A 14,147-nucleotide genomic window follows, 5' to 3' on the forward strand; every position below is an offset into this window, starting at 1 on the left:
TCCCTAAATAGGTACCACAGTGAGACATGATCTGCAGTTGGTTGAATCCGCAGATGTGTAACTGCAGACACAGAGGGCCGATTAAATCATATGCAGATTTTCAAGTGCGAGGAGGGTTGGCCCCCTAATCCTTGCATTGTTCATGGGTCAACTGTACTTGAATTTGTCAACATGCTGCCTAAAACCCAAACCAGAATGGACCCTAACATTTCAGATGTGATCTCATGAGTGCACTGTACCACCTTTGCTTGGCTGGACACTGTAACTGCTATGAATGCGGTCTGTATTAGTTCTCTGTTGCTGCTGTAATAATTATCACAGGTTTAGTAGCTTAACACAACATGAACTTATTCTCCTATAGTTCTGGGAATCAGAAGTCCAAGATGAGTCACTAAGGCTGTGTTTATTCTGGAAGCTCTAGGGGAGAATCCATTTCCTTGCCTTTTCCAGCTTCCAGAGGCTGCCTGCACCACTTGGCTTCTGGTCCTGCATCACTCCCCGCTCTGCTACTGTTGTCACATCTCCTCCTCTTACTCTGACCCTTTCCCCTCCTTCTTTCACTTGTAAGGATCCTTTGAGTAGGTTGGGTCCACCTGGATTATCCAGGATAATCCCCCCATCTCAAGATCCTTCATCTAGTCACATCTGCAAAATCCCTTTTGCTGTGTGAGGTGACATAGTTATAGCTTTCAGGAATTAGGACATGGACGTCTTTGGGGGGCACTATTGTGCCCACCACATGGCATAAGGTCATATTAGCTTTCCTGGCATCCCCACAGTCCCATTACTCTATTCACATTCTGCTTATTCGGCTTACAGTGAAATCCCTACACCTCTTCCACAAAGCTGCTATGGAGCTAGGTCTTCCTCATTCAGTTTTTGTGAAAAATTTTAAGTCCTCCATTATTTATCCCTCTTTAAATTACATACTGTAGGTTCTGAGTTTGTTCCAAGGTATTGAGAAAATTCAAATTCTTTCACCCACGTTCTTGGTCTCCCTCTCGTTTTTGTGTCATTTTGAACTGGGTGTCCTGTTTCTATGTGTGAATCATTTCTAAAAGTACTGAGAGGACAGGGCTTTGTTCAGGCTGACAGTCAGCTAATAAATTAAGTCTCTGGATTCTGGCTGCCAAGTGATTATACAATCTGTAATCCAGCCCATAACTGTGGCATTTGTTAGATTCTTGTTGAAATACTGTGTGTTTGGGTGGGACTCCAGGGGAAAGGCTGGAGGTCTGGGAGGGGCTCCAAGTCACCATATTGCCAGCTAGTCCCCTTAACTGTTTAGGGCTCCAGTGTACTTACCTGTCAAGTGAGTGGAATCAATCGCATTCAAGTTGCTTCCAGCCTCGCTACTGTATGAGCCTGTGTCCGTGCAAACGCCCTGATCTACCAGTTTGTCTACCATAACCCCGAAGTAATGAGACTAACAGGGCCTGGGTTACAAGTCCCCCCTACACTGACTCTGACCTCCTCCTTCTTTCCTCTGAGTTCACAAAGCAAGTGTGTAATAATCCACTCTGAAGTCCGCCATGGACTGAGCCCCTCCCTACGTAATGTTGTTCACAGCTATCATTAGCCGCTCTTGGAAGATGAGGGAAACACTGGCCTTATCAGCCCTCTGGCCCTGCTCAGGGTGGCTCAAGGACCCTGCTAGTTAGGGGTCGGTAAAGTGAAGGATTAAAAGGGCTCTCCCGAAGGTCATCCCGCACCTGGGACGTCATCTCACAGGCCTAGCCTTGAAATACCTCAAGCTGCCAGGTGTTCTTTTACTGTCTCTTGACTATCCTGGCTCCACTTTTTCCTTTACCGCCGCACCATCTGGTCTGCAGGACGGGGCCGCCCTCTGCGCTAGGGAGGGAGGGCTGGAGAACAGCTGAGCGCGTGCGCTTGGCGTGGCCATTGGCTCCCCACTCTGACTCGCCTCCCAGCATCGTCCTCCACCAGCCCGAGCACCAGAAAGGTCACCCTGTAACCATTTTCCGCACAGCTAAGCTCACGCTGGCTGTTCTTTTCATGGCAGGCCCCTTTACATCCGTCCTTCGCTGCTTCCTAACGCCCACCTCCCGTCTCATCCGAGAACTCCCTGCAGAACAGACTCAGTCTCCACGGCCACACTCTCCAGAAGCCTCATCCTCCTTTCCTTCCTCAGTCAGGATCATATAATTTTACTGTCTACATTTCACGTTGTTTAGGGTTTATCCTGTTTCCTTTTAGATTTTCTGGCCTTGTGCTCATCTCTTCTGGTATCTCAGTCTTTTGAAGTCTTTTTCCCTGAAGACTCAGTTCCTATCTGAAGACGCCCGCCTTCCTTTCATTGGCTTTTACAAACTCTAGACGACTCAGCCTCTTGTTCCCAAGGGACGAGGTGGAAATGGGCAGGCGTTTATGGGGCTGCAGCAGGTTTGGCCCCAGTTCTTCTTCTGAAGGAAGTGAATCCAAAGCATCCGTGTCTGCTTTCAGCAAAGCAAGTCCAGAATGTTCTAGTAGCCATTACTCTTCTCTGCTCCCACGCTGATTTTACCTTCTCTCGTTAAGACAGCATCAACCACATCTCTTGCTTAGCCTCATATTCAGTAAAAGATAGGTTATTCACAGACGTATTATCCTGTTTAAATAATTTAAGATCCTAGAATACATATTTTTAAAATAAAAAAGAATTTTCTTTTTTCGAGATATGCAATAATTCTGAGAGGCAGAAAGATCAAGATCTCATTTTACGGGTGAATACGTTGGGCTTCCCTGAGACCTTGGAGAGAAGCACACGGAACAGGAAAGTAAATGTGGGTGGACTCTAAAAGGCAGATGGGCTGTTTTTCCAAAGCTTATTTCTTGATTAAATATTTGAATTCAGAAGACATTTTCCATACAGGGAGGAAAGTGATAAACACAGTGTATTGGTTTCCTACTGCTGCTCTCAGAAATTACCACAAATTTGGTGGTGTAAAACAGCACAAATTTATTCTCTTGCCGTTCTGGAGGTCAGAAGTCTGAAACGGGTCTCACAGAACAAAGACGGGGTATTGGCAGAGCTGCCTTTTTTTCTGGAGGTTCTAGGGGAGAATCAGGTCCCTCGTGTTTTCCAGCTTCCAGGGGCTGCCCACACATTCCTTGGCTCGTGGCTAACCATCACACCACTTCCTTCCTGATATCTTCTCTGACTCTGACCCTCCAGCCTTCCTCTTTCACTTCTAAGGACTCCCGTGGTTCTACTGGGTCCACCTGGGTTACCCTGGGTAATCTCCCCATCTCCATACCCTTCAACTTCATCACGTCTGCAAGGTCCCTTTTGCCACGTAAGGTGACATTCACAGGTTCTGGGGATTGGGATGTGGACACCTTTGGGGGCCATTACTCAGCCTACCACACACGGCTTCTAGTTCCACAAAACCGTTGAAAGCCTTATTTCACGCCTAATATACTTGAAGTTTCACAGGTCCTTCCACTCAAAAGGCAACTCAGCCACTCACTCATTCATTTTAAGGCCTGTTTATGTGCAGCGGCCATGCTAGGTACCGTGGGCACAAAGAGGGTTTTGCTCCGAGGAATGCATCCAACTCCTCCCCGGGGCTCTAAAAGCTCTTCTCCCACCCGCGCTCGGGACAGGGGGTCCTGCTCCCGGGTCTCCCGGGCCGTGCTTGGTTCCCCAGAAGGCAGGGTATGTATGTATCTGGGCACCTGCAAAGAGGAGGCGCCAAGAAAATGAGGGGAAATGAAAGGATTTTATATTTTACATTTCAACAATAGCATCCATGTAGTAATCATAAACAAAAACAGATCCTTATAAAACTTTGCTTTAAAAACATTTGTTTTTTAGGGGGAGGTGGGCCATCGCAGTTTTTTCAGTGTTTGAGGTTTGGGACCTCTAAGGTTCTTAATTTCCCTGGCTCTGTAACCCTCCTTTCCTCCCTCCTTTCCTTCTTTTTTCCTTCCTTTCAATTTTCTGTTTTTAGAGCAGTTTTGTTCACAGCGAAACTGAGAAGGTAGAGAGGTTTCCCATATGCCCCCTCCCCCCACCCATGCACAGCCTCCCCGGCTACCCATAGCCTCCACCAGACTGGTCCATTTGTTACAATCTATGAACTTACACTGACACATCATAACCGAAGTCCTCACGTTAGGGTTCACTCTCGCTGTTGAACACTGTGTGGGTTTGGACAACTGTCTGATGACATGCATCCAGCATTATAATATCATACAAGGTAGTTTCACTGCCCTAAAACTCCTCTGTGCTCCGCCTGGTCTGCTCTCCCCGCCCCCAAACCCCTTCCTTTACTTCAAAGCCCAGGAGGACTGGCCCACTCACTCCTTTTGCCCTGCTACCACTTGGTAGTTCCGGCCAGCAGTCTTCTTCCCTGTTCAGCACCATCTGAACACCATCTTCCAGCCCCTCCCGACCACTCCTTTTCCTGGGCCAAGGACGCCCAGCCCTGATGGCTACTGAAGGTAACGTGAGAGGTGGCAAGGTCCCTTCTCTACCCAGCCACTGTCTCCACCCCCCTACCTCTCTGACTCTCCCAGAGAAAAGCTCAAGTGTCCACAGGTGACAATGACAGGGTGCCGATGGCAGATCCATGTGCATCTGGAAGCCACACCCTGGCGTGGCAAGTCGTCGGGTCACGAGGCTGCAGGAGTTAGGGCTGCTGTGCAGGTGTGGCGAGGGCCAGGGCTGGGATGCTATCTGACAGGGCGCTGGCGCTGGCTGCTACCTCTGGTTACTGCAGCTTGTCCTGCCTCGGAGGGAGTGTCCTGGGGAGAGGGAGAGAAGTGGGCCTCGGCAGGCGTACCAGGAACAACAGTCTCTGCAGCAGGGACACAAACTCTAGGTGGCAGAGCTGAGACCGTGGGCGTGGGCACTCTCTCAGGTGCTAGGGAAGTAGAAACTTCCGGCGGGGCAGGGGGGAAGGTCTCCCCAGCTCAGTACTCTGCCTCCTCTGAGAAAGTTCGTTCCTCAGGAATGAGTACCTAGAAGCCATGTCTGTGTTGCCGCAGCTGATTGGCTAAAGCACCAGCATCGGAGCCAAGTGGAGCCAATCAGATGGTCTCTCTGTGGAACCAAAAAAGGGGAGAGAGACCCTGGCATTGCTGGGGCAGAGCCAGGTTAAGGGCAGCAGTCTAGAAGCCCACAGACTCCCACAACCAAGGTCCTCAGAGCTGCCCTGGTATTTCCACCGCTGAGAGAATGTTCCCACTAATTCTGTGAGATAAACGAGAATCCTTCCCATAAATCCTTCCTTCCTCTTTTCCTTAAGCTAGGACATTTTGCAATGTCTGGAGACATTGTTGGTTCTATAACGGGGAGGGGTTGGGTGCTACTGGCATGTAGTGGGTAGAGGCCAGGGATGCTACTCAACGTCCGACAATGCATGGGACAGCCCTACCACAACAATCATGTGGCTCAAAATGTTAATACTGTGAGCTGAGAAACTCTGAGCTAGACAGGCATCATTTTTGTTGCAACTACAGGAACACAGAACGTACCCTGATTGAATGGTCACTCCTAGTATCATTAGTGGTGACGCAACCACATGTGTTTGCTAATGTGACGTAATATGAAGTACCCAACATCACTGGAGATGTATTCTCACCAAAATATTTAACTTAACCCTATCAAGTCTTTAGATACAAGTTGCAGTTTACAGGAAATGAGAGGTTAGCGTAATGAGCTCACATGACAAAGCAACCAGACACATCCAGATGGTGGGACATTGTGTAGGGCAAGTGGCCCGGTCTCTTCAGCAAGTCAGCATCATATAAAAAGGGACTATGCTAGATAATAAAAGGAAGGGACATAAAGTAACTAGGTTCATCGAGGACTCGGATCAGATACCAGCTTGGAAAAACCACACAGAAGGGACTTTCCTGGTGGCTCAGTGGATAAGAATCTGCCTGCCAACGCAGGGCACAGGGGTTCAATCCCTTGTCCGGGAAGAACCCCCATGCCGCAGAGCAACTAAGCCCGTGCACCGCAACTACTGAGCCTGTGCTCTAGAGCCTGTGAGCCGCAACTACTGAGCCCGCGTGTCACAGCTACTGCAGTCCGCCTGCCTAGAGCCTGTGCTCAACAGAGAAGCCACCACAATGAGAAGCCTGCGCGCTGCAATGAAGAGTAGCCCCCGCTCACCACTAGAGAAAGCCCGCGCGCAGCAACAAACACCCAATGGAGCCAAAATAAAATAAAAAATAAAGAATCCCTGGATCAAAAAAAAAAAAAAACCACATAGAAAGGACATTCTGGGGGTCAACCAGGGGAATCTGAATATGGTTGCAGTATTAGAGGAAATAAAATTTTATTAAAATGGAAAGGTAGAGATATTGTCTGAAATAAGCATAGCAAGAGACCCAGAAGCCTGTGCACTAAAGTGTTAATGTCGGCAATCTCTGAGTGGTGGGAATACACTGTTGAAACTTTTCTTTTTGCTTTTTGTCTATTTTTCCAGGTTTCCTACAGCGTACATATACTACTTCTGCAATATTAAAAGGTTATTAGAAATAACGAATAGACTTTTGAACTTAAGCCAGGGAGAGGTAAGCTGGAGGCTGTCTGCTAGCAAATTTTCCTTTATCTAAGAACGGGAGACATCTATCCAGAGACCACAAAAGATGTTAGCAACATGCGGGCACTAACCAAAGGGGTTCAGAATAGAAGCCTAGAGAGGGGTAATTTTGTGGTTCCCCATCAAAAAAGGAACCAAAGCTCTGGACTCCTGATGTGCTGGGAATTCCAACTGTGTGCATGCGTGTGTATATGGGTGTGTGCACCCACACACGCCCATGCATGCCTGGGAGTGAGCAGAAAATAGAGCAACAGTGAACAAATCAGGATAATTAGGGGTGAGGGGAAATGAAGGGAAGTTTTATTATTATCCATAATAAAACACGGCAGAGAAGTTCTACAATCACTCATCTAGAGAACAGATTCCAACGCCTTTCAGTGGGAGCAGCGCACAAGCAGCTGCCACTTAAGTGGTGTTCTGAAGTATGAAATTATCTAAATTGTTAAATGGGTATCTAGCTCAGACAGCACATTTGCAGAACGAGATTTTCAGGGTCGTAGGATACTGTGATTTCAAGATTTCATGCATTTGCTCAACCCAGCATTAAATAGCTGGAGAGGGGAGCAGGTCATCAAGGAATGCTCTCTCTGCAAACCCAGTAAGAGAGATTCTCTCCACAAGCCAAATGCCGTGTCCCTTTTCCAAGGTCAGTAGATAAACGCTGCCAAGGAAGAAAGCACTATAGTACTGCTCAGGGACGGGCAGACTGAGCCCATCTGTGTGCGCCCACGTTTGTGATTCGCACAGACTGCGGTGGATGCACCTCCATCATCACCTGTTCTTTGGCTGCTCTGCCAGGTTCCAGACTCCCTGTAATTTACAGCCTGTCTGTCACCCAGAGGTTCTGTGGGAAACATTGCAGGGCCCTGGGATATGTGAGTTTCATTTGACATGCTTTTTGTCTTTTTCCCCAAGTGTGGGCTACAGTTAAAACCTTAGGCAATTAAAGGGTGTGTTCTGTGCTTAGAGTTGATGAACAGCAGGTCTTTCAGAGCTCTGGAATCCCAAGGGAGCACCAAAGGTACAGCGAAGCACCCATCCCAATCCTAGCCAGGGGTAGGGGGCTGGGGGTGGTGACTGGGTGAGTCCTCAAGGGACTGTCCTCTGGAATGGGCCACAGCTTATCTCCCATGCAGTTTTTCTCTCCCCAGCATCTAACCTGAATATTCTTGGATGAAAAATAATGCCTGCCACATTTAAATGTGTTTAAAACACCTAGCTCTGTTTCTGGAACATACTGCAACTAAAAACAAATGGCTATTATCATTTTCTGACTGTAACTCCCCATAAATTGTTTTATATTCCCTGGAGTCTGCATCTCTTTTTTTTTTTTTTTTTTTTGCGGTACACAGGCCTCTCACTGTTGTGGCCTCTCCTGTTGAGGAGCACAGGCTCCGGACGCGCAGGCTCAGCGGCCATGGCTCACGGGCCCAGCCGCTCTGCGGCATGTGGGATCTTCCCGGACCGGGTCACGAACCCGTGTCCCCTGCGTCGGCAGGCGGACTCTCAACCACTGCGCCACCAGGGAAGCCCTGCATCTCTTTTAATCATGGAAATTATAAGTTAATATATTACCCTGACAAGTAGCTTAGGATGATGATATTACATACATACATGTTTTATAATTTCCATTTAGTCCTATATGATTTTAAGTGGAAGTGTAGTGCCTACTTATAGTTAGCTTCTGGTCTCCTATGATTCTTTTGACCTTTTCCGGCTGTGTTTAAATTAATTAATACTAAGTAATTATTACGTGTCCAGCACACAACGTCCTCTAGAAAAACCTAAAAATGATCCTGTTTGTGAGACTCTTACAAAGTAGTTAAAGAGTCAGGATATACATACAAAATATCCAAAGTTCAAATATAAGGAAGTATATGACCAGGTATGAATTAGAATCTGGTTTGAATGTGAGACTCACTTCATTCGTTTACTCATCCATCCATGTATTCATTCACTTATGCCACAGATATTTACATGTTACTAGGTGCAGGGCTGAGCTAGTGTGACAGACACTGCTGGCTAGCTTCCCTAATAGCTATGCCCAACCTTTGCCCATTTCTCTCACTGTAGAGGTTGAAAAAGAAAAAAATTCACTTTTTCAGCCTCCTTTGCAGCTAGGGGAGGCTCAGTTCTAGCCAATGAGATATAAAGAGAACCTGGGAATCTTCTGACAAGGACGAAGCCTTGTGAGTTATAAGCCTTCTGTCCCCTTTTCCTGCCTTGAATGAGGATGTGATGCCTGGAGCTGTGGCAGTCACCTTAAGACCTTGAGGTGACAAGCATGAGGCCAGAACGTCAACACTGAGGATGACAAAACAAAAAGAGTCCTGTCCTTGATACCATCACCGAGCATACCATCACTGAGCAGATACCACTGCCAACAGCCATGGACCTCTGATTTCTTATGTGAGAAAAATAAATCTCCATTAGTTTAAGGTGCTGTTGATTGGCTATTTCAACACTTGTAGCTGAAAGCATTTGCTAACATACAGCTGGATGCATAGCGCTAAACAACAGAGACGAATAATTACAAATACACTGTGTGTGACCACGGAGAAGTGGGGATACAGGCAAATCTAAGCTAGAGTAGGCACACGATGGCTTAGTGATGAATATGATGAGCCCTAAGTGACAAATTAAGGCCAGGGAAAGAGCAGCAGACAGACAGAGTGGGCTGCTCTGAAGAGGAACAAGAAGATGGTGTGGCACATGTGTAGGTTAAGAGCTGGGTGAGGTAGGCAGGGGCCTCCTGGGCTCCGACAGGGATGTGCTGCTTTGCTCCATGAACAAGGAATGGGAAACTCCTGCAGAGTTTGAAGCAGGAGCAAGTCACCATACACGATGTTTTTTTAAAAGTGCCCCTTGGTGAGGGATGGGGTGGGAGATGGAGGAGTGGGAGAGAGAGGAGGGCATAACTGTAAAAGGGCAACAGGAGGGATCCTGGCCATGATGGAAATGTTCTGTACCTTGACTGTGACAATGCTGACATCCCAGTTGTGAGGTTGTAGTATAATTTTGCAAGATGTTACACTGAGGGGGAACTGGGTAACACAGGATCTCTCCATTATTTCTTACAGCTGCATGAGAATCGACCATGATCTCAAAATAAAAAGTGTAATGGAGGGCTTCCCTGGTGGCGCAGTGGTTGAGAGTCCGCCTGCCGACGCAGGGGACACGGGTTCGTGCCCCGGTCCGGGAGGATCCCACATGCCACGGAGCGGCTGGGCCCGTGAGCCATGGCCGCTGAGCCTGCGCGTCCGGAGCCTGTGCTCCGCAACGGGAGAGGCCACAACAGTGAGAGGCCCGCGTACCGCAAAAAAAAAAAAAAAAGTTTAATGGAAAAAAGTGTCTCCTGGTTTCAACATGGAGAGTGGATGAGAAGGGGTAAGGGTGGGGGGTGGGAGACGGGACACCAATTATGAAGCGACCCTGAGTCATCCAGAGAGTTGCCGGGCCTTGGACTAGGGAGCGGGGATGAGAGGGGTGAATTGATTCGAGAAGTGTCCGGAGGGTACCCTAGGCAGAGCCACCGATGGATGGATGTGGGAGGGTAGGGCCTGGAGCAGGACGGTGGATTCTGGCATTTTCACTGAGATGGATAGGACACAAGGGGAGAGGAGTGGGTTTCACGGTGCTGGCGGCGGGGAGGAGGCGGTGCCCCCCCCCCCAGCTCCTGGGTGGGCAGCTCGTTTAAGGAGCCAGTGAACTATCCAGGTCACTGTTCTGAGTGGGCGTCTGGAAATGCAATCACCTTCAAATAGAACTAAAGGTGAAATTTCTCTCCTCCACCCCTTTTCCCACTCCTAGTGCCTTCCTTCTAGGAAAACACCAAGAGAGGAAGGAAACCTTGGCTCTCATTCTTTCAGCCCTTTCTCCACTCGCCGATTGCTCTCCCAGCCCTAACCCGGGAGCCAACGCCTGCCACCCGGGGCGCCGGGTCTGATGAGAGGCTGGAGTCCCTGCTGAAGCCTCGCCCACGCGCAGCAGGCCTCTCCCCTTCCCCCACTCCTTCCTTCCCTTCTGTGCCCAGTGCAGGACTCAGCCCCGCTTCGCATCTCCACGTAGGGCCTCTGCCTGCTTTCTAGAAGACTTCCCTCCGAGCTCCCGTTCCGCTGCAGCTGGTGTGCGAAGCGGCCGGCTGTCAGCTCTGCAGCTGGGGGTCCCTGCAGCGAGGGCCCCGCTGTCTAAACCCGTCGGCTCGCTCTGCCCTCGTGTCTAAGCAGGTGGGTCCCCAGCTCTAGACTGAGGGCTGGAGCCCTGAGAGGCCCCCATCGTCTGCGGACGATGCTCGCAGATGAATGGCGTGGCACGAGGGGAAGGCAGGAAGGGGCAAGTAGAGAGAAGAGTGTATACATTGAAGAGCATCCTTGAACACCGTCTAGGAAGGCGCCGTATTAGAGACTCGCAATACGTTTTCCTTCCTGAGTTGGAAGAGACCATCCTTGGTAAAGTTGCCGACTTTTGCATTTAGGAGCCACGTTGCACAAACCAACTTCCAATGTCTGTAAACCCTGGAATCCTGCTCAGCACCGTGAGAGGCCCGCCCTGAGAGGCCCCCGGGAATCCCCAAATGGCTGGGGAGCAACAGAGTCACAAGAGTTCCTCCGATTCATTCCAGGGCTGAGGGGAACTGCACACACTCGTTACAGTTATTATTCTCTTATTTTTCTGCCAAATGTATATTGTTTTCATGTAAGAGAAATGCGTACATGATATGACCCTTCTACACTCTCTTTTCCATATGGCTAGTCATCCTTGGCCCGTACCCTACAGGTCAAAGCCCTGAAGGAGAGGATGGATGAGAGCCCCCCGAACCCCTATTAACTTGGGATCTATTCTTCTAGATCTTTTTCCATCTATTTACACATACCTACCCATAATGTTTTACATAAATAGAAACATACTATACATATTCTGCAACTTAATGCTTTCACTGAAAAAAATCTTGGTGATTTTTTTCCCCCATACATCAACTAATCCATAGTATGAACCGTGTGTAATATTTGTAACCATCTGCCATTGTTGAACACTTTCAATTGTGTCCAATTTTTACTATTACAAATATAATTATAATAAACATTCTGTGTACATATATTTTTGCATATTTATGTGTTACTTCTAGAAGAAAAATTAATAGACATGGAATTGCTAAATGAAAACTAAACTACAACTACCATTAAATTGTCCTCCAGAAATGTTTACTAGTTTTCACTCCCAACCACACTGTGTGTTCCCCAATACTATATATTACCAATTTTTTAATCTTTGCCAATCTGATGGATAAAAGGGGGTATCTCATTTAAGTTTTGTTTCTTTGATACTAGAGAGATTGAATATCTTTTCAAATGTTTATTGGCAATTTCTATTCTTTTCTTTGAGAAACTCTTGTTTACATTTTAAAATGTTTTCCATTGGGTTGTTTGCATGTTTCCTACAGATTTTTAGGAGCTCTTTTATGATGGATATTAATTTTTTGTTGCAAATTTTCAACTAGTCTGACACTTGTCTTTTATTTGTATATGGTGTCTTTAGTTCAACAATTTTTTTCTTTTTTTAAGGATGGCTTCTGGGTAGTAAGTCTTGCTTAAGTAGGCCCTCACTGCCTGAAAACTATACTTTTGGAAATTCCCTTTTTATTTTCTTCCAATACTTTTTATAGCTTTAATTTTTATGTTTATTCCTGGAATTTTGGTGACCTTATGACAGAGATAGGGCTCTGGCTTTACATTTTTTCCAAAGGTCTTAGTGCCAATTGTCTCACTGCCAATTACAGACTATTCCTTTCTTTTCCCACCGATTTGAAATACCACCTTTATAATACATCAAATTCCTACATACACACACATCTGTCTCCAAACCCTGTTTTTCTCCATTGACCTATATGTATAATTTAGCCCTGTCAGGATCACACTTTCTAATCACTGTAGCGCTGTAGTATGTTGTGATGTCCGGTAGGACACATCCACTATTGCCCACCATTACTATCACCACCAAATATTTTTTAGCTCTTCTTAAGCATTCTTTTCTTCAACACAAACTTTATAAATGGGTCATATTTCATTTAAAAAAATTGTGACTTAAATGGGTTTGCACTGAATGTATAAGTTAATTTGGGCATAGCTGACATCTTTACAATATTGAAGCTTCCCAACCAGGAACAGAGAATGTCTCTTCATTTATTCAATTCTTGTTTTAAACTTGTATGTAGAGATTTGCAGTTTTCTTAATCAGGCTTTGCATATTTCTTAAGTTTATTCCTCGGTGTTATAATTTTTGTTGTTACTGTTAGTGGTACATTTTCCCATTACATTTTATAATTGGCTTTTGCTCTTCTATTGGTAAGCTATTGATTTTAATATATTATCCCTGAATGTGGATGCTTTAATGAGTTCTTTATTAGTTGTAATAGTATTTAATTGATCCTTTAGAATCTTCTATTTAGAGAAGTATTAACAGTTGCAAAGATAACATTTTTGTATACACCCTTCTAATATTAACATTTTCTATTCGTTCTTGTCTAATTTCATTGCCTAGAGTTGCCAGCACCATGTAGGACTAACTTTAACACTTGTTAGTAACTTTAAAAGGGAACGCTTCTAAAATTTTACTGGTAAGTATAATTCTTCCTTTAAATTTCTGGGAGAAAAAGTCTTTATTAAGCTAAGGAGGTTTCCTTTTATTCTCTACCTAAGACTTGTCAGAAATAAGCTTTGAATTTAACCAACTTATTTTCAATCTATTAAAATGAGTTGTAATTCTATTCTTCACATAAAAGCTGTCCTCCTTTGGCCACGTAAAACTTTAATGACCATATACTCTATTTCATTAAGACAGTATAACCATGTCAGAAACCTCTGATGCCATTAGAGTTGGTGTATGTTAAAAACGTAGAACTGGAAATATTTTTTGGAGCATATCAAAACAAAGCACATATTTATGCTGTTGGTAATTTAATATGAATCCCTCACCTTGAAATCATCAGGAATGAGGAGTTTTGATGTTCGTAGAAAATTCAAGATATATCTGAACATCTGTCCATCTCTGTCAATGAAATAGTGCTGTTTGAGACTGTCCAAAACAATGGGCTCTGTACCATCAAAAAGTCTTCCGATTCTGTGATAGGAAAGAGGGAACAGTGAAGACAATTAGAATCAATTGTTCGGCCGCTAAGGCTGAGAGCTACTGTTTTGTGTCACTGTCAAAGGTAGCACTTTTGAAGATGGCAGTCCGGGAAAATCACCCACTAAGTAGTTATTGGCTCTCTGAGAAATACTGGCTCCTGCTTGATAAATATCTCAAGACCAGACAATTCAAAATAGTCTCAGCCTTTCTCAAGTAAATTCTATTATTCAATGTCTTTTACCTGTAAAGAAGATGTCCTGACATGGTGATTATGGCTAAGTGCTTTCACTGTAATGGAAGATCATGTCTTTCCCTCTGTGTTACTTAAAACAACCCTCTCTGCCATTATAATATATATATATATATATATATATATATGTATATATATAATTGCTCCAAAGTGTCTTTTAAACAGATTCTACAAAAAAAGCAATTTTGTTTTTAAGAAATCTGTTTTCTGAGCTT

General features: G+C 45.7%; 1 protein-coding gene across 2 annotated transcripts in view; it reads right to left on the minus strand.

The window, feature by feature from the left end:
• KCTD1 (potassium channel tetramerization domain containing 1) overlaps positions 1–14,147 on the minus strand; it is a 93,692-nt gene that overhangs the window by 7,834 nt on the left and 71,711 nt on the right. For both annotated transcript variants that reach the window (XM_007458397.1, XM_007458396.1), the window contains exon 3: positions 13,529–13,673. In XM_007458397.1, the coding sequence (XP_007458459.1) occupies positions 13,529–13,673 (145 nt within the window). The remainder of the gene's footprint in view (positions 1–13,528; positions 13,674–14,147) is intronic.

Source organism: Lipotes vexillifer, unplaced genomic scaffold (assembly GCF_000442215.2).
Source record: "Lipotes vexillifer unplaced genomic scaffold, Lipotes_vexillifer_v1.1 scaffold1342, whole genome shotgun sequence".
In the NCBI taxonomy this organism is placed as follows: domain Eukaryota; kingdom Metazoa; phylum Chordata; class Mammalia; order Artiodactyla; family Lipotidae; genus Lipotes; species Lipotes vexillifer.